General features: G+C 45.2%; 1 protein-coding gene across 6 annotated transcripts; it reads right to left on the minus strand.

The window, feature by feature from the left end:
• Nucleotides 1-1,252: 1,252 nt before the first annotated feature.
• Nucleotides 1,253-20,391, minus strand: RASSF6 (Ras association domain family member 6). 6 transcript variants are annotated; one of them, XM_068188146.1, is made up of 12 exons: nucleotides 19,869-20,390; nucleotides 14,651-14,721; nucleotides 13,513-13,602; nucleotides 9,414-9,492; nucleotides 8,872-9,023; nucleotides 6,969-7,060; nucleotides 6,364-6,548; nucleotides 6,159-6,260; nucleotides 4,876-4,927; nucleotides 4,222-4,340; nucleotides 4,038-4,135; nucleotides 1,253-3,325 (listed from the first exon to the last, which is right to left on the minus strand). In XM_068188146.1, the coding sequence occupies exons 3-12, from the start codon at nucleotides 13,581-13,583 to the stop codon at nucleotides 3,250-3,252; spliced, it is 1,026 nt and encodes a 341-aa protein (XP_068044247.1). In that variant the 5' UTR covers nucleotides 13,584-13,602; nucleotides 14,651-14,721; nucleotides 19,869-20,390; the 3' UTR covers nucleotides 1,253-3,249. The 6 variants fall into 6 exon arrangements, with proteins under 6 accessions (XP_068044247.1, XP_068044248.1, XP_068044246.1 ...); XM_068188147.1 differs by lacking the exon at nucleotides 19,869-20,390 and adding an exon at nucleotides 17,979-17,997; XM_068188145.1 differs by lacking the exon at nucleotides 19,869-20,390 and adding an exon at nucleotides 14,851-15,263.
• Nucleotides 20,392-24,615: the final 4,224 nt, after the last annotated feature.

The following is a 24,615-nucleotide window of genomic DNA, read 5'->3' on the forward strand; positions in this document are numbered from 1 at the left end:
CGCTCCGGCCGACACGGGGGTGGGCAGGGACCGGGACACCCGGCACCCGGGATGAGGCGGCCGTTCCAGCCCTCTGTCCCCTCACGGCGTCCTGCCAGAGGCCGCCATTGCACTGCGGAGCAACGTCGGGTTTGGCCGAAGACCCGAAAATGGCCGAGTGTGGCCGAAAATGGCCGAGTGAACTCGAAGGCCCGAATCTGGCCGAGATTTGCCGAATCGATCCGAGTTCAGCTGAGGTTAACTGAACGCGACGGAACGGAGCCGCGTTCAGCCGAACCTACGCGAGATCAGCCGAACCGAGTGACCATTACGAGGTCGGCCGAACCGAGCCGAACTCAGCCGAACGCAGCGAGCGGTTCCGAGTTCGACCGAACGGAGCCGAGCTCGGCCGAACCGATTCGAGTTCAGCCGAACCCAGCCTGCTGCTCTCGTGACTATTAATGAGTGCCTGCGATGATGGGCTTTTAGACCAAAGCATTTTCCCTGTTTATTTCCCTGCCTCTGTTTCCCTCTTCCCTTTCCTGAGCTGTCTCAGCCCGCTGAACTTCATACCCCAAACCTGCTTTGGCTCCCCTTTACCCTCCAGTAAATCCAATCTTCCCTACTCCTCTCATGTCCCTCTCTTTGCTATCTTCCTTAACTTAAACAAACCATCCCTGACCTGAAAGCTTTTATTATCTCTTTTCCAAATCTTGGCTTAAAATGTTACAATTGAAAGAATTCTCTTTCATTAATAAAAAATTTTTCACCTCTGGAAATGCTTGAACAGCACGTCCCCAAAAGATTATACTGATTCTTCCTACCAGAACTGTATTTCAGTATTTTTCTGACCAATACCAAGTGTAAGGCCAGCTCAGCTGAAGAGCAAAATCAAATGTGCATTCAGTGATAAATGTGTCCGTGCTCTGCACACAAGGGTTGTGTACACCGTGCCAAGGTCATAAGTCAGGCCCTGCTGCTGCCACCTCACTGAACAGGTCACAAACACATCAGGCACCCTCCTGACACTATTGAGCCCAGGGACTTTCCTTTTTCCAGAGTCCAGAACTCATCAAAAGGAGTGAAAAAATGCTGTCAGCATAAGGAGCTGTACAGTTCATGGGAAGGTCCTCGCCGGAAAAGTGACACAAATGGCACAGGGAGCATTTAAAGCAAAGCAAGTGACAAAAAGGCATGTTCAGTTCAGAGGGAGGCTAAGGGCCCGTATGGAAATCCACTGAAACAATAAGCTAAGTGATGGAAATTCAGGGTATGGCTGTGGTCACCATCTTCTGGTATGAAATATTATTATATTATCCCGAATAGTCACAGAACAAAATAAAGAAAGGCATTTTAAATCCTAAGCTTATGAAGTGTAAGTGCAAATGAGATCAAATGTACAAATTCAGGTAAGATATACACTGTAATCACTGTTTCTTTGGTTAACGGCCTTGTGTCCGAACCCGAGTGACCCCCATTTCCTCTATCACCTGTGTGTCCTCGCTGTGTTTCCTTGAATGTCCCAGAATACCTTGGAAGAAATTCTTCGCCTGCTCTTGCCTGTATTTGTCAGAAATGGTTCATTTAGACAGCACAGCACTCACAAAGAACCAACCCTACAAGAGTCACAGCATGATTTCACTCACCCTGAAATCCTGGCCAACAGCATCAGGTCTGTGTCCTATCCCAGAACTGTCTTCCAGAAGTTTTCAGTCCCAATTCAGCAAGACAAGAGAATTGAAAAGGATTCAAGTCTTGAACATCAGATGGTGGCAAAAATGGCCTATTTTAGGAAGAGTGGACATACACAGGTGATTGGAGAACCTGCTTGGAAACACCTCTTTTCCACTCTGCTGTGCAAGAAATTATTTAGTATTGCAATACTTCCACTTGGAGGCATACCCTGCTGCTTCAAGGAACTTTCACATGCAGCTGCAAGCCAACTGTCATTTAATTCCTACCTCTTAACTGTGAATTATTTTTATTATTATTCTTTTCTACCCTCTGTACTCCCCTGTCCCTAACCATTTTCCTGGGCAGGATTATAAACTGTACTTTGAAATAACACACTTACTCCAACCTGAGGAGCTTCAATCAGCACCTTCACCTTTACTTGCTGAATTCACATCCCAGTGACAGGATTTCGGGCAGCGCAGTTTTACAGTTTGATTGACTCCATCCAATTTCTGGGCAGCAGGTTCTGCACATCCCTTTCCTCCCTCACAACTATTTGTTACCCACATAAGACAAAGGCAGCCGAGGTAAGGCGCAGACACCAGGTAAAAACAACCAGCTACTGCAGGAGGACAATGAGCTGTGCACAGATTTATTTTATTTACATCTCTGAACCGGAGCTCTAACATTGAACACAACTCAGCCAGGAAGGAGCTGGCAGCTGGCTGCTGTGCCCTGCGTGGGGCTGGGTGGAGCCAAACTGCATCCCTGGGGAGGCTGTGGGCTCAGCCCCTCCATGGCTGTAACACACAGCCTCTCACTGAGCACTTCTCAATTCCCTTTCAAACAGAAAACACAGGAAGGAGCACAATCACTTATTCCAGCTACAAAAACCACTGAGATGCCTTTCAGGACCCAACAGTGTTTAGTCTGTTCTTACTTTGCAGTTCACGAGGTATTTCAGCAATAAATTCCCTGTCACTGCTAAGAGCTGAGCAGCTCCTAAGTGGGAGGGTTTCCAGTTATGTTTTTCTAACAGTAGCTCAAAGCTTAAGCAGTTTCAGCATCCACCAGCCTGAAGCCAGTGGATTTCAGGCATCTTGCATGGATATTTTATAACTTAAATGAATATTCTACCTGCAGTCTTAAATACATAAATATCTTTTGCCACTTGGCTCTACTGAAAAGCTTTCTGCTAATATAATACAATATTTCTTTAACAGAGGGATAAACATATTCCTAGTTTGCATATTTTCTATCAGCACATTGGTTATTGCTGTATTTTTCTACACCAGCCTCTTGGCAGCAGGTCACACATCAGCAGGATTTAAAGCCTTGGGCTTTCAGGGGAGTTTTTGCCTAAGTTCCAAGCCAGATCCAGCATCTGCTGTTTTGGTGATGTAGTGCATCTCCGTGGGTGCTTCCAGCCTGCACCCCGGTGCTGCAGGAGTTAATGGTGAGCAGAGACTTCTCCCACTTGGCACTCTCCGAGGCTGAAGCACTTCTCAGTCCCAGCCCCAGAAGGCAGCAGGAGGACTGCCCTTCAGCAGCCCAGGTGTTCCTGTGGCCGTTCCAGTGTTCCCCAGGGCGGTCCCATCACACCGTAGTCTCTGTTTTTTTAACACTTCGACTGCGAAGGTGTTGCTGGATCAGCCTCTTCTCTCTTACGTACCTGAGAGGGAGAAGGCATTTAAATAACCTCTGCAAACTTTCAGCCCAAATTCCAACAAACTACTCACATGTGTGTCCATTCCCAACTTTTGACTCCATGCCCAACTTTCCCAATGCAGGCAAAGTCTATTATTTTCTAAATGTTTCCTGGACACTTTGATTCAACATGATTAGCAGCCCATCATCCAGTAACAGATCTGTGGCTGCTGTAGCCTCTTAGTGCTCTTGGACTCAGAGGCTCACAAATATGGGAGCTCCTCTGGCTTGTACCTGTGGGGCATCTTGAGCTACTGCCAGGGGGACTCCTGTCACTCACCTCAAGTTTTAAGGGGACATCTGGCACTGGTGTGGCCTAAATGCTACAGAACTGAAATAGTACCATGTGTGGTACTGCATTTACCCTTTCCAAGGGAATAGCAGCAAGTACAAACCGAGCTAGTCAAAGGCTCAGAGAGAAAACAGCAAACAAAAAAAAAGAGGAGTTACCCTGAGGGTCCAGATTTTCTGAAGACCCCACTCTTTGTATAGTCAGTATTAATTATGGAATCTTTAAGAGCAACAGGACAGGGAAAGGATTATAAGCCCTCCCGATCCCTTCAGCCTTCCCATCACAGTGTTCTACTCTGCTACATCCCTATGTTCTCCTCATGAGCCAGGCCACAATTGTACAGATTGCCCTGGACTCTCTGACACCTCCCTTTGTGTCTGTTTACCTTGCAGTGGTCTGTTGAATCTCCTGCTCCTCCTCTTCATTTATTCTGTGCAGAATGGATTCCAAAAAGGGAAGATGAAATGAAATGTACTGAGCAACCTAACAAGGAGAAGACAAGAAAGGCACTGCTAACTGTGGTCATTGAGAAAAGCTCCATGAACTATGAGAAGTGAGGATATGCGTACATCACTGCTGATCTCTTCCACGTCCCCATCCATGAGAAAGAACTTGGCAACCTTCTCAGAGGGCCCCTGCAGCAGCCTGTGCAGCAAGGGAACATCTCTGCTCCTCAACCGCTTCTTTTCTGGAATTTATAAACAGTGTCATAAAACACAGAACATGCCACAGGGGCTCCATCTACCACCTGCAGTCATGAGCCTTTTTTCCTGACACAGATCCCATACTGACTCGAGTGCAATTACCAGATACCTCACAGGTCCCTAATATTGTGTTATTTAAAATACCTTCTCCCCCAGTTCCCTCCTATTCTCTCAGGTGTTCCCATTAAATAATAAAGATCAAATCTCCCTTTTCCTGGAAAAGTTAAGAGTAAGCTGCTATGGAAGTAAATTTTTCCCACTGAACAGTGAGTACTTTGAACTCAGCATATGCAATCCAAAGCTGTCAGCAGAAAGGGCTCACAATGCATTGATTCAGCTTTTCCTCTCCAGAGGAGACATCTCTGAAGGGTCCCTGAGAAGGCAAAATGCCACACCACACACACAGTGCACAAACAAGGACATGGCCTGGCACGAGTCCTGCTACTCCAAGGGACACATTCCATACATGCACAGAGAATGATTAGAGCCGAAGTGATCAGGCAGCAGTGGCTGGCTTACCTCCAGAAGCGTGGATAACGTAAAGTGCAAACTCATGGGGGCTGTTTTCTATCTGTGAAAAAAAAAGAAAATCCATTCAGACTCACAGATCTTCCCAGCACTTCCCTCTCAGCACATTTTCCCTGTGTGTCTCAGCTCAGAGATTTGGATCAAAGTCTGAGACAGGGATCCTGTCTGTAGAAGAGTTAGATGATACTGGATCTGGATAAGACAGAAAGCTGTGCTGCCATGTCCACTGTCCCTGTGCCAGCCCCAACCCTTGTGTTCCCATGCTGCCCAAATCAGTAACACACTGGAAACCCAGATCTTTCCTGCCTGCTGTCCTTGCAGCATCCTTAACGACTTCCTACAGCTTACTTCTCTTAGATCACACGTAGATCTGCTATTTGTGTTGCCATCAAGGTAAACCTCTGTGACCTACCCTCGTGCCTGACAGCCACACTCAGAAAACAGCAGAGCTTTTGAACACTTACTTTGCACACTTACTTAATTTATTCCCTACAACTTTGCACCCTGCTGTCTAATTCCCTCCTTTATTACTCCTACAAGTTCTCCTTCCAAGATGCTCACAAGTCTTACTAACCACACAAAGTAATTCCGCAATACTGAAGTCTCTACACAAGTTAAATGGGAATTTTAAGACCATTAAAGTATAAATTAAACACTAAGCAGCCATGCAAAATCAAGATATCAGTAAGGGCAAAGCTACTTCTGACCACACACAACGTTGTTGGTGGGAGATGGTTGCAAGGAAATTCCAAGGGAAAAAAAAAAAAAAAAAAGTAGCTTCAGACAGCATGGCACTGACGCTAAGCAGTGCTTTTAGCTCTAACCTTCCGCATCTTTCCATACGCGGGGCTCTAAGAGAAAGCCCGTCCCAGACAGACGCTGGGCATCATCGCTGTTGTTTTAGGCGAGCCGCAGTTCCCGGGGCTGTCCGCGGGAGGGCAGCACCGCAGGGATAACGCGCAGCTTTTGCCTGGGAATGCCGGAAGCGCGGCGGCGTTCGCCCCGCTGAGCGGGAGGTGACAGAAGCGCTTCTGCACTTCTCCGATGGCCGCACCCGGTCAAACTTTTCTGGCCTCTGAAAGTCACGAAACACTGGTAAAATAAATCCAACCCATGCATTTAAAATTGTCCATCTGGTTTCCTTTTTTTTTTTACACTCTGCTCCACGCACTATCCTCGCTCAGTTATTCCCCATCCTTCCCACAGTGCTGGAGTGCACATCGGAATGAACGTTTCCAGAACACGGCCACGCTTCCTCCTGCCAGCAGACTTACCTTAAACTTACGAAGCAACTGTTCTATCACTTGTCTGGTCTTCATCTGGCTGTTGATTCTTATTTTGGTTTCTGACCCAAAAGCCGGAGTGAAAACTGATGTCTGGGGACAAGAACAGCCGCACCACGGCGTGAGCATGAGGCACAACTCACTGGACAGGGTTCCCTGTCCCTCAGGTGACAAAGCCAAGCCTAAAATTTCCTACCTCGTGGTTGTAGAAGTGGCCATTGATAGAGAACCTGTGAGTTTCTACTTCTGTCCTGGTTATCGTGGGCAGCTTGGTCCTCCTGCGCACGACCGTGGCATCGCTGCTGGTCCGGGGCAGGGTGGCACAGTCAAGCTCCTGCTCCCTCCTGGACTTAAGAGTGTGACTTTCATAGCATGGATAACCTGGACAGAATAGAACCACATGTCGTGTGCAGCTGCTCACCACTCCCTGCCAGCACCCCCAGAGGAAGGAGGCTCTCGGTGAAGGGCTTCATTCACTATTTACAATTTATTATTTTCTGGGGGGGTGGACCAGGAAAAGAACAAGACCTAGGCATATGATGAAGAACAGGCTGATTGCACTGGTTGCAGTTTGCTGTTTTACTCCCTTGGATAAAAGCACAGCTCATTCCTACTGGCTGTTCACCAAGTCACCTGCACAGCCTAACCAGCCCTAGGTCGGTGTTTCCCCAGCTTGCAGTACTTGTTACACAGAGCAAAGAGACTTCCCTTCACTGGTAGGGAAGGCCTGATGTGTGAGATGCCTTTTGTACTGTCACAGAACACAGAATTTTTGGTTAACCTGAGAGCACCGACACTAACTTTGCTCGAGGTCTGGCTGTTCCTCAGTAGATTTCAGTGTATCCCCGCTAATGTGATGGAGGTCATCAAATTCTCCCCAGCGAGTCATTCCCCTGAAAGACCAAACACATAGTTATCATTGACTGCTCCTTGTTAACTCAGTGATTTCAGTCTATCCTGTGGCCAGGGGTCATGTTTTACATTCCTGTCCCTGCTCAACTTACAGACTTCAGCATGGTAATTTTATGGTAATTTTAGTTTAAGTCATAACAAAATCAGGTATTACAATATGGTATGACCAGGGATCCCAAATGTAACACATCCAATTTAAAACTTGTTGAACATCAATCAGGACATAACCTAAACAACTTGTAGTAATTCCTGATCTGTTTTACAGCAACACCCTGGATTAATCACACTCAGACTACCAGGCAGGCACACCAAACACACATATTGTTGTTTAATAGTTACAGAACACAGGTCTGTTACACAGGTTAAATTACACACAGCCCCTCGTGCTGTCCAAACTGGCTGTGTATGAGAGCAGGAAGTTCCATCCAGCCTTTCAGAAAACCTGTATTCATGTCAATATTTCCATAAATCATTGCCCACACTCTTCAGCATAAGGTCTTCAGCCAGTTACTGCTCTGAGAATAAGCCAATTTGTAGTGCAATATTAAAAAATTAATTTCATATGTATATATATATCTGTATTCCCAACAATATTCAGCTACCCCCAATTTACATTTACAAACAAGATCTTGGTTGTATTCCACACATTTACCAAGTTCATTTAAGATCAGACAGCCAAGCTGCTCTGCATACCTTAAAGCATGTCAGGGCAGCCCCACGTTTGTGGGATCATGATTGTTTACTTTAGCATATAGTTTTCCACCAGTCAGAAGTTTTTTAAGAACTGCCCTGCAGGCCATGTGCACCCACACCAGCAGACCTGGTCAAGATAAACAGAAAGCCAGATCTGCCTAAAACTCAGGTTCTTTCCTAGTTACTCCTGTCAAAATTCATCCCTGAATTTCAACAGCCAGAGATGGGGAAGAAGACTTTACTGGGACTCCATAGCTGCAAAGGTGGCAGAATTAAATCCCCGGTTCAGTTCCAACATGTCCCACATACAACCTAAGACAATAAGTCATTAGAAAAATAAACTCTGCAATACTCAATTTATCAGGGAGTCATTCAGGGTGAACATTGGCTCTGCCTCTGTATTACAAGATTCAGATTCAGCTCATCAAATTCACCAACCAAGGCTGGGGAAACAGCGTTCAGAACAAAGAAAAAGTACATTGAGTACCTACATCAGCTGAGCACAACACACTGGGATATAAAATGTCATTGGCAGCAGCTGGAACAGCTGCTCTGTGGGCATTTTAAGAGGTTTTTACACCAAATTTTGCACCGACAAAGCCAGTATTCATTCCCTGACTTAAACTTCACCTGAGCAACAATGGTTCCAGACCTCACATACCTGGGAATGTAAGCTGGGACAGACAATTCCTCAGCACTTACCTACCAGATTTTGGCTTCATGCTCTAGTGTGTGCACCAACACGAGGCCTTTCAGGGGCTACCAGTATCAGGTGTACATGGAAACACGGGGTGAGGGGAGGGGTTTGTTTGGGTCTTTTCTGATATTTTTATATACATCCATTTCCCAGTCCTTGTATAGGAATAGTCAGTTCCCATGTAAAAGAGCAGCCTCCTCCAGCCTCAGCCTGAGGGCCAAACACAGGTGCTACAAACACACACCTTCCTGCCCAGAAGAAGCTGTTGAAAGGCTCTGCTGTCCAGCAACCACCACAACCTATGGGGAATCTGGGATATCCAGTGCAGCCAGCCATATCCATTGAAGCCACAACATGAGCTATCTTGCAATGCTAGCCTCCCTAGGGAAGTTCATACATTACCTTTTACTAGGGAAAACCCCCACATTCTCTGTTGACTTCAGGGTTACAAAAGAGGGTATCTGCTTCTCATCCTGAATTTTTAATCGGATAGGATGTCGCACTCCCCAGAATATCGAGAGGATTCCTTCAATGAACGGCGTGCTCCCTTCTCGCTGGAAAAAAACAGGGAAATAGTTAGTGCTGCATAATAATAATAATAATAATAATAAGTAGTAGTAGTAGTAGTAGTAGTGCTGCTACTAATAATATATCTCCCCCTCAAAGGAACAGGAATACAATGAAATTGCTGAGGCTGACACAGCCCTGGAACAGATTACTTGGAAGAACATGGAACCTCAGTTTTGAGCTATTTCCAAAACAGCCAAAGCTGCAGGCTGACCTGATCAGTTCAGGAAACCAGTTTTGGTTTATTATGTTAGATGGAACAGGTTGTGCAACAACAACACCACAGCAAGTGGAGCTGGAGTCCAGTGCTGTGAGGAGAAGAGAGGACTAATTTGTGATGTCCATATTAGTGGAGTTTCTCACCCCTAAATCCTTACCTGATTATATCTCAGTTGCAGATTCTCTTGATCTGAATAGTAAGAGTTATAATTCTTCAGAAGAGAACTGAGCTGCTCTCTAGAATAAAGATCATAATGAAAAAAAAATTAACATCTCTGTAAAATGCAGGTGGTATGTGGCAGGGTAACACCCCATAACTGTGCTACCCACTGCATCCTTGTATAGGTTTATTAATGATCCATTCATCATTTTCTGAGAGTAAACTTTTGTCTGTTTTATGAGCAAGTTACTGCTGCTCATAAGCTGCTTCTTTAAAGACCCAGAGGAAATTAATTAGTCAGTCTCACATGACCTTAATAACACTGTCCCAGCATAGCTCGTACTTTGCACCTCTGTAGCAGTCATGAGGAGGAAGCAAACAGAACAACATCCCCATGCACCAATGCTGCAGGTTACTTTAACTAGGCTACACTTGGCTTTCCCTGCATGATGGCTTCCATTCAGTTTTCATACTGCTTCAGATACTTTTTCTATCTCCAAACACCTATGGGATGTCTAACATTTCTATTTCCTTCTGTCTGAAACAAAACAGCTTTGCACCACGTCTTTGCTGAGGGGAGAAAGGAAGGAGATGAAGAGAACCTCTGCCAACAATCAAGGAGCCATAGAGACCAAGCCAGCTGCAGCTCAGTCTATGGAGGGCTGAACAATGACAGAATTAAGTGAAATGCATTTCAAGGCCATCAGGAATGAAACACTCTTCCCCACACCATTTAAAGACGACTCAGACTGTAATTCAAGCGAGCAATTCCCACCAGCAGAGGTGGTTAACCATGGGGAACAACTGCATGGAAGCATACAAATTCTTCCTTGTGGACTAACGATTACAATGGTTTCATGTCCTGCCTCACAGTGATGTGTGAGGACACCGAGTTTGTTTACAAATAGTGCCTGTTATTTCCACGTTGGTGGGAGCTGTTGGAACAGCAGGCGCACAGATCGAACACACAGCACCTGCGAGCTTTGCAGCACACGTTCCTCAGAGAGCTGCTGAAGCTACCAGAACTCATGAACCATCAGAAACACTATTACAACTCCTCCACCAATTTTAAATAAAGAAGTGCCTCAGAGGAGCTGACAGACTAACATGGGGACAGGCCCCAGGAACGTGGCTTTCCCCTGGGCCCAGGTGTCCCCACACCAGACAGGAACCAGGGACAGCCAGAAGGGCAGGTTACGTGTCCAGGCTGTGCATGGGGCAGAGGGCAGTGCAGAGTATGAACAGGGAAAGCTTTCCCTGGCATACCTATCCCTCCCTCTCCACTTAATAAACAGGACAGTGTCCTGTTGCTTTGAGAGCCTTTTCCCATGGTGAGAAGGGAGATGATCAACTGGGTTTTTACCTAGGAGGTAACATGAGGATAGAGGCTGCAGCACTAAACTCAAGGTTCACTGCATTCCCTGCTAATTTTGTGGATGTAAATTATTTACTTTACATTACTGCAATCCTACACAAAAAAAAAAAAAAATTTAACTAGCTTTATCAACTGGATTCTAAACAAGGATTGTCAACATCTACTTCAACTTACTTTGGTCTTCAATCCTCAGAATACTGGTGGCAAAAGCACTGGGTTGAAATAGCTCATTCCAAGTTCTTTGTGTCTCATGAGCTGTGAGGGACTGCATTCAGGTCATCCCACCAAAAGGAAATGCAAATAGATTTGGATATGAATCAGATGCAAGCCCAGTTCTGATCACGCTGGCTACAGGCAAGCAAGATGAAGCACGCCTTGGCCTCGTACACAGGCAAGCTCCAGATGCAACTCAGGATTACCAGGCAAGTAGGAGATAGGCAGTTCTGTCTGACAGATGTTGTGACAGACCTGTTGATCCTGCTCAAGAGGTGCTTCAAACTCAAGTCTCTGTACTTCACATCATTTGGTAATCATTTTATTGACAGCTGTTATCTCACAAGTTTTTTCCAAGTAGGAAGTTGGGAAGGTGAGCTCCCTGAAGATGGATTAGAAATACATAAGGACTTGGGTCACACTCTGAAGCCCACCTATTACTCTTAGTCCATGTTGACTGCAAAGGCAAATAAAACCATAGACTAACAGCAGTAAGTGGTCTGGTAAGGGTCATCTCTGAAGCAGATTCTGTTTCTCAGAACAAGCTCTCAAGATTTCCACAGTTTCTTGCCTTGTCTAGAAAAACTTGCCATTACCTTCCTCAGAAGTTTGCGTAAGTAAATCTTTCGGGTTTCAGCCTCGCATTAGTGCAACCAACAGTGACAAACCACACAAGCAATTAGAAAAGCCCTGAGGGAGAGATTAACAGCAGCTCACTATGACTTGTTTGTCCTTGTGTAGTAGAAACATAAGAGAAAAAAAACATTTTCCTTTTTTTAGTCCCAGAAGGGAATATGTGCAGCCTAGTTCCAGGAGTAGTCTTACTGTAACACATCTTCCTGCTGCCCTAACCTAGAGACAGATGCCATCTCTGCTGAGTTTGGTGTCTGGAAAATCAGCAGCTGTTGTGACAACAACCAAACACAACCATTAACAGAAACCAAAACCAAGTAACTGGCAGAACAACTCACCCCAAAAACATAACATGCACTGCAGATTCACCACTTTGTTCAGTAGCAAAAGTGGGATACAAAGGACCAGCAAGATCAGGTGCCCCAGTGGTAAACCACAACAGAGCCCAGGCTGCTCTCTGGAAGCACTAACCCAGGACAGCTCACCTGTGCTCTCTCCTGCCCAAGCCCTACACACAATCCCTGAATATTTATGGCGGTTATGCTGGAGACACAGCAGTTCAGTCAGCCGAATCATCCCACAACCTTTGGTCAGCCTTTTGATCCAGCCATTGTGCAATTCCCAAACAGCAAGCTTGCCCCATCAGCAAGATTGCAGGATAGAACTGGAAGAGAAGTAGTGTAACAGCAGATTCAATGTACAGATGAGGGATGACAGTCTGGAAATTGCACTGGAAGCAAGCCTGAGTGCATATGAAATGTCAGTGGTTCTTGAAACACTTATTTCCCTTGATGCAAGGTGAAGAAAGTTTAAACCGTGGCTGTCATGCAGAAAGGTCTCAACTGGGATGCACATTTCACCACATGAACAGGCAAGTACATAAAGGAATAAAGCCCCAGAGACACTGGTTCACCTGGTACATTTCCAAACGCTCTTGCATGCCAAGTTCACACACATTAATTACCTCTGACACAAAAGCACTGCATCCCAAATTAGCAGCAGTATAAAGAGAACAACTCTTGAAGAGAAAGGGAGTGATGCATCTGCTGCCTGTGTGCTCTGGGCAAAGCCCTGACACCCTTCCTTGAAAAGGGAGAAAACAGTGTTGCCCAGGCCACACAGGAAAGTATGAGGAGTCAGGAGCAAATCTCTCCTGCAGCACGATAAATTCCATTCCAGACCCATCCTTGGTTGAGTCCACAGGTAGTTTCTTTCCCATGGGAAGATCAAGAGCGATGGAAATGAAGAGAGAAGAGAGGCTCTCCTTCCAGCTCCTGTGCTCTTGTCAACAGTGGAAAAACAGTTCCGTAAGAAGGGGTATGGAGCTAAATGCCAGGTGGCTCAGAGTTTGGGGCAGCAGTAGGAAAGATTCCTCCCAGGGAGACTGAACTGTGGAAAAGCATCCCACAAATGACAGACTGTAATTCCAATCTTTTTCTACAAGAGACACTTCCTCTGACCACAGCAAAGAGCTAGCAGCCCAAAAGTCTTTCTGCACGGATACCCTGCAATCTGGGGCTGCCAAACCCCAAGCTGCAGACAAGCTGAGCTCAACTCTGGAACTTATGGTGAATTCCAACTGATTTCCAAGACAGGAAGGTCTTCTTTCCTAACCTGTAATTTTATTTCAGAATCCTCTAGAAGGGTTGTTCTCCTTAAGGAACAAAAATCACAAACTCAAAGGCTTAATGCTCTGTTCTTTTAATTCCATGTCAAGGCCAACTCTGTTCTGTAGACAGGTTAAACTAACTAAGTGGTAGGGATTGTTGTGGCTACAGGCTCAGCTGTCTACAGAATCCCCTGTCAAGGAAAAAAGGTGGAATAACTTGAAAGAAAGCAGCAAACTCATTAAATAGTCAGTGTTTTAATAATTTACCTGGTTACGAACTTCTCTTCATTGATGAAAACAGAAGGCAGATGCTGTGCCTTCATAGTCACTTTCTTCATTTACTCAGAAGAGATGAATCTAAGCAAAAGGTGAAAAAAGTAAATGCATCTACTACTGCTACTACAAAAGATGGAATAGTAATCAAGCACAAAGCTTAAGTTTGCTAAGTGACACAGGCTGGGACACTGAAGCTGAGGGCTCATTATACCATATTTTGACTACTTCATACTTTGCCTTAATACCCAAGTATTTCCCACTCCTAATAAAAAAAGCCATAAGCCATTCCCATAAAGCGTATAACAGTACCTTAAATCCTAAGCACTACCAGGACTTTCTCAAGTAGTTTTAGGACTACTTCAATTCCAGGATTATGTTTGAGTTGTTAGCAGTCTGAGACAGCAACCCATGTACTGGCCAGGATCCCTGTGTCCACTATGGACACGGCATTACCCAGGGTCAGCAAAACACACTGTGACTCTGCCAACCCCCCTCATCCAGATTCCTAAAACTAGGCAAGGGAAGGAGTGGTGATGGTTAGCACTGTCCTGCAGCACACCCAGAAAGCAAGTGGAATAGCAAAGAGAGAACAAGAAGGTAATTTCAGGGAGGTAGCAATACAATTTACAGATCTCCACATTGGGATTCAAGCCTATTATGCAGGCAATGAGCCAGAGCCACAAGACTTCAACAATGCATTCCTCAATAAACTTAATTATGGAGTCTAGGCTCTTGCCTTCACCTCCAGGTACCAGAATAAAAGGAAGACTGAGGAGTTAACTAAACAAGTGGCATCACACATGGCTGGGAAAAAATACCTCAAAGAATCCCATAAAAAGCAGTAACATCTCCAAAGACTGCACTGGAAGTTGATCATTCCACTTCCGTTTCTCTTATTTGGGCATGGTGACAGAGGAATTTGGCTCACAGCACTCAGTGTCCATTGTCCTTTAATGCCAGGGGATTGACTTGAATCTGATTTCAGACTGCATTGGACAGGGCCTGGTCAAAGATATTTGCAAAGTAGTTGATTGTCTATAGTCCCCATGACAAGCAGCCTTCCAAAAACTGATTTAGGGAACATTCAACCTTGAACAGATCATGGCTGGGCAAAGAGTAAACACCTCACCTCTGTGTACTGCACTACTGAGCTGCTTTTTTAGATGTCACCAATTTTCCATAATCATAGATAAATAGCTTCTAAAAAATAACATATGTGGACAAATGACAAGTTTTGCATATAAAAACCATGATCTTCACCCTACAAAATATACAGGAAGTTATTTCATAACCCCTAAAACCAGAGTGCCCTACCAAAATGAACTTTACCCGAGCAGCTGGTGTTTCTAGCAGTGTTCTATCAGGAGCTCACTGAAAAGAGTAGCACTCCCTTTGTCCTTTGGGTGACATCCATCAAGACAAAAACATACCTGCAAGCTAAACAAGCCCAGGGACTTCTGTACAGACAAGAGTTTGTGTGTGAGGAATACACTGCTGTATACCACTGCTTGGGTTTTCCCTCTGAAATGACTGCAGTAAACACTGGCCACACCTTGAAATCTGATTTTATGTGATTTACTTAAGACCTCTAAGTGAAGCAGCTGCCTGTGTCAGTGTAATTTCAAGCCATTTCTACAAGATGCAGAGGAGTTTATGTACTTTGGCACCTGAATAACTAAATGTTCACTTCAGCTTCCTCGCACCTCTCAGGAAACAGCACGTTAAGAGCAGTGGATAGCCAAGTCACCTCTAATAACTAGAGCAGCAACACTGGCAAGCTCCAGCACTGCTTCACTGCTTGTGGGTGCACTCTTCTATACTATTTGGCCTTAAAATGATTCATCTGAAAGAAAAAGCTGATCTCTGCACATGGAGAGAAATGACCTTTACACACACACAAAAGAGATGAACACTGTGTTTTCATATGCAGTGGATGGCTCCTAGTAAATTATTTGCTTTAAACAACTTGAACAGATTTTAAATCAGCTGGGTGCCATGAAAATGCTGAAAATAAAGCTAACTGGAAGAGTGGGTGGTGATGGGGATAATTCTTCACTAACGCCTTTCTCTTTCTCTCCCTCACAGCTGCAACATCCAGGACAAAGCCTTCTCTCCTATAGCTGGGGGAGAAGCACAGCTCTCACTATGTTCTCCTCAGTTATGTGATCTGCTGTGCTTATCAGCCTTGTACCAAACACTTACACACCACCAGCTCACTCCAGAGGTGAACCTCTTCTCCCTGGACCCTTCCCATGGGCACATTCTGGCTTATTTTTTAGCCAAGACCTAAACCTGTGGATTGCCACCATGCAGTGACTTCCCCAACACCAGTACCTGACACAACAGATGCCAGGATGTTTGCACTGGCGCTCCCTAAATCCACAAAGCTGCTAGATTTCCAGTCACCTCTTGCTATCTTGCTGCTTTCCATGCCACTTCCCTGTAGTCCTTCTGAGGAAGCAAACAGAAGTGAAATGCCTTTTCCACTGCTCCCTTTGATTTGAACTAACCAAACATGCTAATTTTCCAGCCAATCCAACCATATCTGCCTGTGTCATTTATTCAAAGCCATCTCCTGATTTACTTGGTATCACACAGGTGTCTTTATCATTATGTTAAACGGAACTAGAAGGGCAAAATTTCCTCAGGTAGGTTACACCTGGAAAGTAGGATCTTGGCTGGACTAAACTGCTAGCCTGAGACTTAACCAAGTATAAACATAATGCTTGGAGGAAGACTGAAGCCTGAAATACATCGTGAAGGAAAGCAAAGGGAAGGTCAGGAGGAATTGAAAACTGGGGGAGCTGCAAACTGAGCATCTCTAGAGGAAGAGTGCAACTATTGGAGGAGTCTAGGAAAAGCAAAGGGAAAACAGATCAGTGCACATTTCAAAGCTGCAAGAGCATCAACACGTCAGGGCACAAGACAAATTTCACAAAGGTAATGAGCTGTACTTGTCTGTAAGATTCATATCTTACCTGAAATGTGGGGGTTTTTTCCCAAAGAAAAAGTCCAAGTGTCTGTACAGACGCAGATAAGAGGACTTGCTCCCTTTTATTCAGGACAGTGATATTTAAGTCACTTACTTAAGGGGACAGACCAGAGTGCAGGAATGACAAAGCAGAAGTTAAGAGCAAATGGCTAAACAGATTTTTAGACAAGGACAGGCAGCTGCAGAGGAGGACTGGAAGGAGAGGGACACCTGGGATCCAGAACTGAGCCAAGCAGGAGCAGCAAGGCTTACTCAGATCCTGTAACAGCCTGGATGTGCTCTCTGGCACATCCATATATTAAGACTGGGCCCACAGAGTGCAGTACACTACACAGAGCTTCTGCCAATGCTAGAGAAACTAAAACCCCAAACCTCAGCAAAGACCCCTAGGTATTTTAACCCAGTGCTCCCCAAAGCTCTTCCAAACCCACAGAAAGTCAGGATAGGGCAAACCTCTTCCGTTTCTTTTACAGAAAGCACAAGGTTCAGCTGCCTGTTAACTCAGCTATCAACTAGACACACATGGAATATTTTGTACATAGGCACAACACCATGTCCAGCTGAGTCATCTTCTAAACTCACAAGTGTCTGGTATTCAGCAAATTTTTCGATCCTGATTGGTTTCTATAAAGATGAATTTAAGATTTATTCAAATAGATAAACTCAGTATCAGCAGAATAATTTTACTAGTCACATACTCTAGTTGTGGGACTTCACATTCCCCTTTTTTCTTATTTTTATTTAAGTTAGATGTCCCTACCACCAAAGAAAAAGGTGGTAATTAAAACAAAGTACTTTGAACAACTGTGTTTTCCCCACTAAAAAAAAAAAAAAAAGGGCTTTGTTTTTTTCTTCAGCTTTCAGATTTCTTCACACCTTATTTTAATAATTAGCTGTTCAGTACAGAGCATTAAGAGCACTCCTTGAGTACAAATCACAGCATAAGCCCTCTGCTCAGGCAGGCTCGGAATGGGATTTGACAAAAACAGCAGTAAATTGGATTATGTGAATACGGCCCCTTAACTTTCCCAGGCACAACGCAGGAGAGGCAGACACGCTCCCTCCCCTCGGGCATTGCTGGAGCGGGGCTCGCACACATCCCTTTCAAACACTGTTACCCCGTTCTGGGAGGAGAGGTTACCTTCTGCTCGCAGCCGACCGGCACGGGCCGTTTTTAGGCGCCGAAAAGAGCGCACAAGGTCACTGATGTCGCTCCCAAATCACTCCCGTACCGAAGGAAGGGCACGTCGACGAGCGGCACTAGCCGTGACCCGCCCGCCCCAACCTCGGCGGGCTCTCACCAAGCCTTTAGGAACTTCTGTCGAGCATTTCTCCTTCCCCCCGGCACCCGAGAGACCCCAGAGGAGTGTGCCTGGAGTTCCGGGTGGCTGCGAGGGACCTCGCTTCCCCCGACAGCGCAGCTTTCACAGCGAGCAGAACAGCTCCAGCCGTCCTTGGCACTCACCTGGCCGGGCGCTCCGGGCAGGAGAAGCGCGGGAGGAGTTTCACATGCCTTTCCCTGAGCCCCGAAAGAGGCATGGCAGCATGGCCAGGGCAGACAGCCGCCTCTGCCGCGGCTCGGGACCCACCGAGCTGTTAATGACTACTTCGCTCAACAAACTGGGAATGCTGGAAGCCCAGGACACTCCCCGCACCTCGGTGCACGTCGGGAATATTTACCTACCACTTTCCTTTCTCCAAGCGCTGACAGGAGCCCGCCCTTAGTCACGGTTCCACCTCCAGGAGGCTCCGGTTAACGCTTTAATCACTCACTTGACCAAGGGAGGCAACCTGCCGACTCCCTGGAACCGTCTGGTGACACTCCGTGAAACATCCTGTGCCGAAAGCACTTGTTAAGTTTTAACCTCTTCTGTTTCCTAATCCATTGGATAAAGTATGATTTCCCTCAGATACATGCCCATCTTCAGTGTTTGGGGGAATAACTGGTACAATCCGTCAGATCATTACACAGATTTAGAACATTATGACAAATTGTGACAGCACAGCTTGATCCCTTAACCCCACACAGTTATTTTTGCTGAACTGTGTAATACCCTTATAAATATTATTGGGCAAGAGCTGCATCTGTAAGAAGGAAAACATGGCCTCTTACTTTAATTGCTCAGCTGTAAATTACATAAGCAGATGCTTAAGCTAGAAAAAAGAATTGAACCAAGACACACCTTCACCATTCCTACGGTTTGCCCATCTGTTTACAGCAAATAATTTATTCACCAGATCAACCCCAAAACAAGAAGTTAATGGGCCACAGAGAAGAGCATGAAAAACGCCAAACCTGAATTTGCCTTCACACCCACCCTATTTTCCTATTTTCACACCCATCCTCTCTTTTCCCATTTAAAATGACTTTTCTTCAGTGCATCCTATTGCACTGATTCATATCAAGTTCCTTTTGCTTTATATAATTTGATGTTAGGGAGAGGCAGAACGGACTCAAATACTCAAATGTTTGATTCCTGATCATATACTATCCTGTGGTATACTTCTCTCCAGAGACAGACACACTGCCAAACACACACCACAGCAAGCCTGGTGTTTGGGATTAAAGTTTGTATTGCAGTTTCTGGCTTTGCACCTTGAAAAAATCCTTGACACAAGGATTTAATTGGTATTTACAACATCGAGAGTCACTCAAAACAGGAGGGAAGAAACATGCAAGGTTTTTTTACTCAGTTCACAAGAGCATAGCAGCTCTGTGTTGAGACTTGGAGCTTCATGCCAAGCTCAGTTTCTGGAGCTGCTCCATCTCAAGTGGGACAGTTTAGCACAAGCCCACACAGCTTCCCAACTGCTGTAAAACCAGGGGTTTGATTTTTTCCTGTCCCAGCTTCAGATACTTGAGCACGCTGCCTGGTGCTCTGGGATCAGAGAGCTGGAGCAGAGAGCAATAGCAGCCTGATTCCTTAAGTCTCTAACCCAAGGTAATGTATCTGTTTTTGACAAGTCTGCCACCCTGCTGGACACTCACACCGTGAAGCTATTGGGCACCAGGAGGTACTCGAGTATTTTTATGACTGAAGACTACACTACTGGCTTGCAACAGCAAAATGTGATGTTAACCCTCCCCCAACAAGGATAAATCAGGCTTCATCCTGACCCCAAACATTTCAACTTAAAAAGCAAACAAAACCTCAGATTTCTAGGGATAGCTTTTTTCTTTTTCCTTTTTTTTTTAAGTTTATAACCAAATTTTGAAAACCCAATGCTTAAAGTACTTAGATTCATGCAAAGATGTCTCAGTAAGAAATTAATACCATAAAGCAGAGAAACCTCTAATTGTAGTAAAAAAACTACAGTTCCCATTTCCAGTAAAACCAGGTGTGTTGGTCCTTACCTTGGCCTGGGCAACGTGGCTCTGGTTTGTTTCTAGTTCTCTCTCTCACCCTTGAACTCTTCCTACCAATGGGCAAGTTTTGACCTCATCTGAGTCACACAAAATTACCTGCTGAGTAGTTGGGAAGGACTGGTCATTGCAGGCTGGGAACAGGTATGGGGAGGGGAATTAGGTCCTCAGGGCCACAGAGCAGAAACTACTTTACTGTCAACTCCAAGAAACAGAAGACTTTGATCCCTTTCATAGAAATTAAATAATCAATGCACAGAGAAAATTATTTTTTTGTCTTTCATAATCAGCATAGTTTGCATGGCCTGGAAATCCATGAACAAGTCACAGCTTGGTAATACTGTTTCACCTCTTGAGTGAAAGCGTAACAATAATTTCTTTAGAACAGGCAGGGAATGTGATGATCCTGGAGTCTTTACAGACTATGTTACACTTCTGCTCCTTGCATGATTAATAACTAAGTTATTTTAGGTTAATAAGTAATTGGAAATTGGAGTTAAGCTACTTCATATCTTGGCCTCAAACCATTAACAAACACACTGCTAAAGACAGGAGAGAACCTCTAACGGGAAAAACAGAGATTCCTGTTCTATTTTTGTAGCAGACAATCACAATAAGCAGGCTGCCATGGCAGCATCACACACACGTGCTGCACTTCAGTGGACGGACTTTGATAAACACAGAATATTCCTTTGTTTCACAGTAAGAAGGAAAATCCATAATCCTGTTTGCAAACACCTATTTCTGGACAACTAATTAACTTCAAACACAGAAAATTCTTCCGGGATTTTCTGAGCTAGCTACTCTAATGCAAAAGGAGAGCCTCATCTGAAAAGATCTGAATTTAACTCAAAAAACAAGTGATTAATTCTTTCATTCTCATTACAAATGCTACCAGAGGCGTGGCATGATCATAGGAACAAATCAAGAAATTAAAACCTGAATTTAGGCTGCAGAGGGCCTCCCACTCTTTAGCAAGATTATTTTCTGTCATCACAACCAAGTGCCAACAGCAGTACTTGTGTGCCAGGACGTGTTCTGGAGCCACAACTGATAAGCACAGAAACTAGAAACTGGGTAACAGATACTAGCTCAGATATTGAAATATATCACAAAAATGAAAAGCACACAAAGGCTTATGCACTGTCATAGGCCATAATCCCTCACACACACCATTTGGTGGATTTGAGGGCCACGAGTTTTTAAGGAATAGAAAAGAACCAGAGCTGAAGTTGGCAGCAGCACATGTACTAAAGTTTATGGTTTTAAATATCACATCAAGAATTGGAACTTACCAAACACTGACCTTTGCCTACATGGAAAGCAGCTTGCAGGTCTCTGTTATCCTCATGAGCCAATGCTGCATGGGCAGGTCTGACTTAAGCATCTGAAACACCTTTAGTCATGCCTCGTGGCTGTCATTGCCTGTTCACACCCATGAAGTCATCCATTTAATATTACAGGACTTCACAGAGGTACATGAGGATTTTTACAACCTGGAGCTACAAAATATTGGGGAGAACCAGAGGGGACTTCCCTGTCCAAAAGAGCTACAGTAATACAGCTTGTCACTCACACTAGTGCTCAGGCAGGAGTAAAATCACTGCCTCATCACACCCAGCCATCTTGCACAGCCCTTAAAAAATGTAACTTAGTCACACTCAGGATTTTCAGATGTGCATTTTTCTTAAGTCCACAAAACATAATTTCTCCAATTTTTTTTTTCTTCTGTAGGTCATGGTATGTATCTGGATTATTCTGTCTTCAAGATACAAAACCCTTGGTCTCCCTTACTTTTGACAGCTGCTATCAAGACCCTCCCAATCCCACACAACAACCACCCACCAATGCATTACAGGATCCTTTTATGCTCAGTCACTCCTCTGAAATGACCAGTTGAGGCCATGTGACTGTATCATCTGACTCTCTTTTCCCATTTACAATGACTTTTCTTCAATTTTTTTCTTAAGGCAGGTGAGTCATCATGTGGACTGTCTCCTATTTTCTATTTCTTTAAAAAATATCTATCCAGAACTCCCCTCAACTGAACAGTCACTTCCTAGAGTTCTGGGGAAGATTAGGATTCCTGAACTGAAATTGTTACCATCATTCCTGGAAGGGCAGACTCACTTGCTATAGCTGGGACATCCTTCCAAAATAATCTGTCATTTTTTTCTCATTTAGGTGAAGTATAAATATGCATTTTCAATTTGAAAAGTGTTACACATCAAAGCTTCTGTACAGAGAAGAGGACAGTTTGTCCCTGCAGCAAAACACGCTTAAATAAGCACCAGTGATCCTTACACTTGTAACAATTAGTGCAATAAAAGGGTGATAAACAGCTCTCTCTTGTTGTAGGTCTGCCTGTGCAGCAGGGGATCAGAGACTGGTGGGCGCTGGGGAATGGCAGTAGTGCCAGTGTGCCTGAGCAGCCCACGCTCCCACACTCACAGCCCCTGTGCGCTGCAGGCATTCTTCACATCGTGTGCCCTGGCTCTGCATGGCACACAGCTCTGCATTGTGTGCTGCTGAGTACAAATCCCTCCACTGATACCTCAGACTGCCGGGAAGCTGTGAAACCAGCCACATCTGAGACCTAAAAAAAAGTTCCTGTAGTGAATATTGGCTAGCAACAGCCCTGAAGCATTAGAAAAATTGTTCATGGAGAGAACTATGTAATATCTGTGCATTAGAGATCTATGCAGACAGTAGAGCAGATGATCCAGAAGCATCCATGGCTCTTATTTATTAATTTGGTCATGAAAACATGAGCCCAGAGGGCACTGGGAAGGAGAAAGTGCAAAGCAGAACAGATCAGGCTGATTCTATGAGGTTCTGCCCTCAGCTGGGTGTGTTGAGGGGACCATTGTGACTCCCCTCTAAGCAAGTTCATGCTCTGACACAGACACCCCTCAACTCAGCTCAGTCTTCCACTGGAAATCACCCTGCAGACACTGTGGTTGCCTGCACTGTGTCACTCCTGGCCTTCCATAATGCTGCTTTTCCCTTACAGGATCAAATAACCCCTTGGAGCATTGCGCTGTTGAGCACATTTTACCAAGAATAAATTAATTTATATACTTACGGCATCACATTTGTGTCCTTCTCCCGAGTGTCTGATTGTATGGATCAAATTTTTCTTCTCATTTAGATATTCAAGGCCCAAATTCTTAGGGTCCTAGAGCTTATGGTGGCATTTATATGTCCCCTCCAGGGCAGAGGCGGTGGCATTTCAGCAGCATTGAAGTAAACAATAGAGTCTCTAATTTGAAGGGCCAAACCCTCTTTCATGTTTGGCTCACACATTTACCAAACTATGCTAGGCTTTATGGGAATTAAGGGAGCTAAACTTTGATTTGATTGTTGAGGACATCTGAATGTCTTTCTAGCATAGAGATGCTTTGGAAAAATGAATCCAGATGAGAGGGCCATGGAACGTGGTGGAGTATCAAACCACTATCTGATTTGGACTACGAGTTCTGCCTGTGCCTGTGTAAGGCAATATAAACAAGTCAATAGATGTTCAGGAGATGCTGAAATTCTGGAAAGATTCTTCCCTGTGAAGTTTTTTGGAGGGTGTGTCTTCTAATTTGGAATTTGATCCGTCTGAATCTGTCATTCTCAGCCCCATGGGCAAAACCTTTATTCTAGCCAGTACACATGTCTTTACAAGTGAAGAATCTGAACACACTGGGAGCGCAGAGTCAGCCTCCGAGATGATGTAGCCCTGGCTTTTAAAAAGCACAGAGGAATCCACAGGATGCTGGGTGACAGAGCCCACCTCCAACAAGAGGATGGTCAATCAGCTGAAAAGCTTCAGACTGTCATTAGGACTGTTACCTGGAAGCTGTGCTTGCCCCTGGTCTGTGCAGAGAGCACAGGTTCTAACAGGTGCAGGAACGGACACAGTTTCAGGCATGAAATGTTATGCCTAAGTTATTGAAGAAACATGAACTGCATTGAGCAGTAAATGCCAGAGGTAGCTCCCACGTGAGAGCAAAACCTTCTCGTACGTACATAGCTCGGGCGGCGTGAGCTCGGTGTTCATGACCAGGGCCAGCCAGAGAGGCAGATTTTGGCTCTGCTTTTGGACTGTCTGTACCACGGCGGGGCGCGGTGCCGTGGCTGACACGAGGGGGTGCTGCTCACCCGCGTATCGGGCCGCGGAGTGGTTCCCGCCGTGCCCGCGGGATGAGCCTCGGTGCTCCCGGAGCTGTGTGTTCCGAGCACTGCCTGACACGTCTGTCGTACACCTCCTCGCTCAAACACACACGGGGAAAACTTGACTTCCCAACTAGCCCGCCCTAAAAAGCGCTGCTGCTACATTTTATTGCGCTGCGCTTTATGCAGGGACCCGCGGCAGAACAGAGAAGGAGGGACGGACGTGCAGCTGCCCTCCACACGCCGTGTGGCACATGGTGAGCACCCACACCAGTGTTTCCCTGCCAAAGGGCTGCCCCTGTAGGGTCTGAGGCTGCAAGAGTGGATATGGAACTTAAAAAAGGAGTCCATCCTCAGGGATACTGGTACATCTTCCTGCACAGTAGAGCAGGAAGAGCAGGAAAAGGCAATGAAAGATTCAGTTTTGGTTACAAACTCTACAGTGGGTCACTGACAGGAAAGATAACTGGTCCTGGACAATATGATACTACAGGCTCCTGCTTGATTGAAGGTGTTAAAGAAGCACTTGGAAGAGAAATCCCAGTATTCCTAGAAAAGCCAAATACTATTAAAGGAA

The sequence above is a fragment of the Anomalospiza imberbis genome, chromosome 4 (genome assembly GCF_031753505.1).
Source record: "Anomalospiza imberbis isolate Cuckoo-Finch-1a 21T00152 chromosome 4, ASM3175350v1, whole genome shotgun sequence".
Classification (NCBI taxonomy): Eukaryota; Metazoa; Chordata; class Aves; order Passeriformes; family Viduidae; genus Anomalospiza; species Anomalospiza imberbis.

Bases quoted from the DNA above. Each gene is read 5' to 3' on its own strand.
- RASSF6 (XM_068188150.1), bottom strand. From the start codon at position 13,583: ATGAAGAAAGTGACTATGAAGGCACAGCATCTGCCTTCTGTTTTCATC. The intron at 7,061-8,871 runs GTAATGTATGAA...TTGGTCTTTCAG, and splicing joins GGGGTTTTCCCTAGTAAAAG to GGGAATGACTCGCTGGGGAG. The intron at 6,261-6,363 runs GTAGGAAATTTT...TCTTGTCCCCAG, and splicing joins GCCACTTCTACAACCACGAG to ACATCAGTTTTCACTCCGGC.